The sequence below is a fragment of the Lissotriton helveticus genome, chromosome 7 (genome assembly GCF_964261635.1).
Source record: "Lissotriton helveticus chromosome 7, aLisHel1.1, whole genome shotgun sequence".
NCBI classification, from domain to species: domain Eukaryota; kingdom Metazoa; phylum Chordata; class Amphibia; order Caudata; family Salamandridae; genus Lissotriton; species Lissotriton helveticus.
The window spans coordinates 867,540,595-867,546,594 of NC_136068.1; the positions used below are offsets into that span (position 1 = coordinate 867,540,595).

The 6,000-nt window shown below is 42.0% G+C and overlaps 1 protein-coding gene across 1 annotated transcript; it reads left to right on the forward strand.

Annotated features, from left to right (window-relative positions):
- Positions 1-2,570: 2,570 nt before the first annotated feature.
- LOC144767105 (uncharacterized) lies at positions 2,571-4,385 on the forward strand. Its single transcript, XM_078650714.1, has one exon. The coding sequence runs from the start codon at positions 2,571-2,573 to the stop codon at positions 4,383-4,385; it is 1,815 nt and encodes a 604-aa protein (XP_078506840.1).
- The last annotated feature ends 1,615 nt before the right edge of the window (positions 4,386-6,000 follow it).

Sequence of the window (6,000 nt, forward strand, 5' to 3'; positions counted from 1 at the left end):
GGGGTGGGCATTCTCTCTGGCGGTCTGGTGACTCAACGATAAAGTGCAGGGGTGCGGTTATTAAGGAATTACCCTGGGTATGTCTACTACCTTGATGCTAAGACCTAAAAGAAGGAAACAAGCAGCAAGTTTATCATCCTCAGTCTTTAAAACGGTGTATTGCAATGAATTCGAACTATAATAAAGCACGGGGTAGAGTACAGTTAAAAAAGGCTGATGTACTTTTGCGACATGGAAGAAATGGTATTACAAATGGAAAACCAAAGGGTACTTATCAGCATAAATGATGACAAACCGCCCTTAGTCCCCCAGAACAGAGATGAAAAAAAGACACTGACAAATGCCTCAATTGGTCCCATTTAGGTTTGCACACTTGCTGGATGGGAGTCCTGTAGGCAATAATAGAGTGTCCACATAAGAACATTAATATTTACAACTGTATTTACAGCGGGCACATTTTCTTTTTAAACCTTTAGGTCTTTGTCCAACCTAGACCGCTCCACTTGGAACGGACTTCGTAACCCTATCCCATTGCCCTCTCCTATGATTCCATTGCTTAAATCGGCCCGTGAGCAAGGCCCCCCCCTGCCTGGCTAACGTGGGGTGGGCGCCGGGTAAAGAGGCTGCATGCTTACAAGAACTCCCTTGCACTCATCACCACACACAGCGCACTCACAAATACACAATATTTGCGCACTTCAGTGTCGAAGCCACGTTACTGTCTCTGCCGTCAGCTCGTCGCTTGCTGCAGTATATAATCTCAGGTACAAGGGGCCACACACAGGCTCTGTTTGTGGGCCGGAATGTGTGTGTGTTGGGGGGGGAGGAGAGATAATTAAAAAGAGTTGGGGAGGGAGAACGAGAAGGGAGAACGGCAAGAAGTGACTTAAGAGTGTTAAAGAGAGGGCAAGCTACGGTGGAGTAACAGCCAAAGCTGCTAACTAGGGAACCGGGTTAGAGTCTGGAGGTGGGCTCAACATCCGGAGATTCGGGCAGATCACGTAACCTCCCACCTTGATCTGAAGCAGCAGCTGCTACAAACAGGCTCGGCGATATATATAAATATATTTATATCCCCCAGAACTTCTTTCATCTCGATGAGCATAGCGCCTGCAATGCCTGGGGGTGTCAGATTATTGCAATTAACTTGGCGCAAAATAATTTCAAAGAGGAGAAGGCATGTGTGTTTGTCAATTGAAAATGGTGTTTTATAAAGGTCAAAAATATATAAAGGGATGATTAAATCTTTTTTTTGTGATGTGCTGAATACTAACATTAAGGTACGAATACAACATTCCATGTCCAATTGCCAATATCTTTTTGTTTTGTCATTTTATTTGAAAGCAGATACATAACAATAAAAGACATTATTAAAATATATCCAGGTATACAAATCAGTCCTACAGTAAACGTGACTGTCAGTGTAACACTGTTATTAACATTTACCAAAATCTGCTACACCGATAACCACGTTCTATTTAAAGATTTCTATTGTTTTTCTGAATTGCTTGCAGCTGTAAATATAGAGAGAAGATCGTTAGCAAGAAAACTTTATTTTAATGTTGGTCAGCCTTTCTCTGCAATTCACTCTAAACAAGCATTTGCTATGCAATAGGTCTCGCATTAATTAAGTTTGAGCTATTGGCATTTCTAAATATTGCAACACCATACTGCGATTGCTACATTAGTTAATTGTGGATGCGTTAACAATTGATGTGTGCACTGATGGCTGGGGTGTGTGTGCCTGTAGAAATTATGCACTGATGGCTGGTGGTGTGTGTGCCTGGTCGAAGTGTGCACTGCCGGCTGGTGGTGTGTGTGTCTGGTGGGAGTATGCACTGATGGCTGGTGGTGTGTGGCAATGACGCTCAACATCCTGTGAATCTGGGCAAACCACGTAATCTACCCGTCCCTAACAAAAATGCATGTGACCTTGTGTAAAGCAACAGGTGCTCACATGAAGCGCTTCAAAATCTTCAGGTCGAGTTCGCACTATATAAATCTCAGAGGAGAAAAAAACAGCAGTGAAAACCAGCCTAGCTTTACTCAGAGCCATGCCATCATACTATGTGATTTGTGAGAAGTGCCCAAAACCATGAACATGTCACCCAGCTCTCACTTTCTTCAAATGACAACACATTGATTCTAAATGAACTATATAAAGTGCCTGCCTTGTCTACAACGCCCAACACCCCCAGAAATCTCTCATAAATTACTCATACCTGAAGATGTCACAAAACGTGCAATTCCAAAAACGTCTCTCTGTACCCCGCAGTTCAAGAGGTGTGCCTTGCACAGAGCCTCCCTTTGCAGGCAAATTTTCAAAAGTGCTGACTTAACCTTACAGACATCAAGGCCTCATGCCAATGCCCTGGGGTGCTTTTAACCCTTTTAGCTCCCGTGACCAGAACTTTTTGTTTCTGTTACTCATTGCAACACAAGTCCGCTCTTCCCTGTTTGCACAGCAGTCACCTGACCATGAAAATATTGTCTTTCTCTTTATTTTCTCAACAGAACGCAACCGGTTTCTAAGTGTTTTTTTTTTATTTATCTAGTGTGCGCAGAACAACATGCCCCGCAGAATAAAGACAGCAGAAGACTATGTGCTGGAAAACATAGATTTCATGGTTGAAGAAGTGCGTGGGCAAAAGATGTTAATTTGCAGGTTTTGCAGAGTGACTGTCCCAATAGTAACTGGGAACACTGCAAGCCGAATTGCTGAACATCTTGTCACCAAGACCCACTTGAAATTGAAAGAGCCACCTAATAGCGACAGCCTATGCCAGATGTCTCTTGCCGAGACAATGACCCGCTTCAAAAGAAAACGTGAGGAAGAAAAGGATGTGGCACATGAATTTGTACGTGCCCTAGTGCAATCTGGAACCTGCTTACACCAAGCTGATGGACCAATTGGGAATCTGTTCCGCAAGCGTGCACCAGCATGCAAAACATTGCCAAAAGCAACACAAATGTATGAGAAATACCTACCAGAGGTGTTCCTTGCAGATATTGAACATATTTCAGAGTTACTCGAAGGTGATGTAAAGATCTCTGTTACCATTGATGAAACCCCAGAGATGCGTGGCGACCCAGCAGTGGCAGTGCTAATCACATTTTATGATGCAAAAAATGGATGGTACAGACGTACCATCATGGCAGATCTAGATGTACTGGAAACATGCAACGCAGTGTCACTTGGAATGCTGCTGCAGAGAGTTCTTACCAAGTTTAACAAAGATTGGAGTGACATTGTTTGTATTTGCAGCGATTCAGCTACGTATACGAAAAAGTTATGTGATGACCTGTCAAAAGCAATGCCTGAGCTGAAGTGTTTCCCTGTGAGAGATCCTTGCCATTTGCTAGATGGTATGCTGAAAGCAGCATTACAATCTTCTGAGCTAATGAAGAATGCTATTGATTTTGTGGTCCATTCAGGCGCACTGTTTTGTTATGCGCGGGAACTCAAACGCAAATATTTCTCATTTTGTGTTTTGTGTGGCAGCAAAGAAAGAGTAATCCCAACTGTGTCATTTAGTCGGTGGTTCTCAGTCCTAGAGGCCGTGAATGCAATATTATCTATGTGGCGACCGCTTACTGAATTTTTGCTTAGTGATGATGCAAAAGGCAAGAAATGTGAGGATCTTCGGGTGCATATTGATAGCGATGTCAAAAAAAGTACACTGTACTGCATCCTTAGATTTTTACAGGAAAACATGACTGCTGTGGTGGACATAATCAAAAAACTAGAGTCAGAAAACACCCTTGTCTACCAAGTTTTCAGTATAATTGGTGTAGATGTCAAACGTCTCCTCGAGAGTAGGCTAGGCGACACTTTTTGTGACTTTGGCACTGCAACATGTTCCCTGTTAGAATGCTTGCCACTTGGTAAGCAAAGAAGTGTTGAAGACCAATTCAGGAAATTTTATTTTACCATGCATGAGAAATGGCTAGCTATGATGCATAGAAATGTCCCTTCACCAATCATGGTGTTTGAAGTCAATGAAGCCTCACTTTGGTACTCTGCACAAGTGTTAGATCCATTCCGTAAAGGGGAATTTTCTCCGGACTTTGCAAAGTACAGCTTCATTTTTGACCGCTTTAATACCTCTGAGGGCATCTGCACCCAGTTCAACGCATATGTTGCAGAACCTGTCCCAGAGAATGTCAACCTTGAGGTGCACCAGTACTGGCATGGAAAGCTACGTCAGTGGCCAGAGTTGGCAAATTGTGTACTGGCTGTTTTGGCGTTGCCAGTCTCAAGTGCCAATGTTGAGAGGGCGTTTTCACAAATAAAAGTGTACATGGAAAGGAAAGAGAGAGCGCGAATGACTAAAGAATCACTGAAGAAATATTGTATGGTCTACTACAATAAATTTGACTTGTAAATATGTATTTGGACTTCATATACACGTACGTACACTGTCTATATGCCATGCATCAATGAAGAAAGCCAGCAATAATAAAAGCAAAGCGTTCCATAAACACCGGAAAAACACCGTTTCAGTTGTTTTTTATGGCGCGAAAATTAGTAATCACTGAAAAGCACTGTTTTTTTCAGGTATTGAAATCACTGGAAAACACTGACAAAACACCACCAGAATTTACCAAAAATAGAAACTGAAAACAGGAAAGCCTAAACATAATTAAAGATTACCAACTATGCTTTTAAGCAGAAAGGCCATTTTCATTTGTAAACAAGTCTTTGGTAATCACATGGATTCGGCATCTAAAGTAACAAGAAAAAGATGGGGCGTTCCACACAAGCTACCTTAGGCCTGCACAACGTTTGCGAGAAGCAAAAGTACGACTTTCAGAACTTGTTAGAGATTCAAAGTTTCATTACATGTCAAACTTCCTGCATCATACAGCAAAGGGTGCTGGGAAACTATAGATTTTTTATTTATATTTTTCAAGCCATTTGTTAGGCAATGTAAACGATGGCTATGAGAAGCTAGAAAAGCTGAGGCTTTAGTTGTACAATGATTTGCTCCATGGTGAACATCTCGAAACCATAAAGATGTACAATTCTGAAAGGAAGAAAGCTCTATAAAGACGTTAGGTGTGACTGGATGATGAAGAAAAATATGTGCACTGGTCTCCATATTGAGAAAACATTGAATTTAGCTAGTTTGTGGGTTCAATATTTAAATCATTCAATAGCTTACAGATTTTATCTGACAACGACTGAGACACATATGATTACATTATTCAAAAATTCGTTAGTAATTGAGTGCCTTGAGGGAGTGGGTATTGGGGGCTGAATGGGGTACCCAGGCCGGCCTCTACTTGCTTAAGAAATGTAGCTCTGTCCACAAAATGCCCTATGTACGTGAGAAGATTGAGGTGACAATACACAAATGCCTTGCGCATAAATATCCATGGATTGGTAAAAGTAAAATTTCTTTCAAGAAATTCACAGATTTTTGTGAAACGTACTTAACGGGATTGCATAAGGAGGACATCTTATATTTTTGGGACACTGCCTTACTAGACAAAGATCCTGAATTCCACTCATAACAGTTAGGAAGGAGCCATCACCACCCAGGTTAAAAGACACTGCATTCAAAGTGGACGTAGCACTTTACTGTCTACTAAGAGTTGTGTCTTTGATCTCAGTTTACAAGGTAGGCTAAGCAGATAATACAGCTTTAATTTTGCGAGAGCCCAGTAAATGTACTTGTACTGCAGTGATGGATCCTGGAAAGGAAATATGGCCCAGATTTGTTGTCAGTGGGGAATCCTGGGACAGAGCTTTGTCCCTAGTCCCTTTAGCGAGTGTGGGATCCTGAAAAAGAGGCTGTGACCCCAGCCCCAATTGCAAACATGGCAACAAGGAAGGGAAATGCATCTCCAGTCCTGTTAGCAAGCAAGGCATTCTGAAAGGCAGATGTGTCCCCTAGTCCCTTTTGGAAGAGTTGAATCATGGAGCAGAGTTGTGTGCTCAGACCCTTAGAACAAACACAATATAGATGAGAAAACCTAATCAGATATCCTCTATGC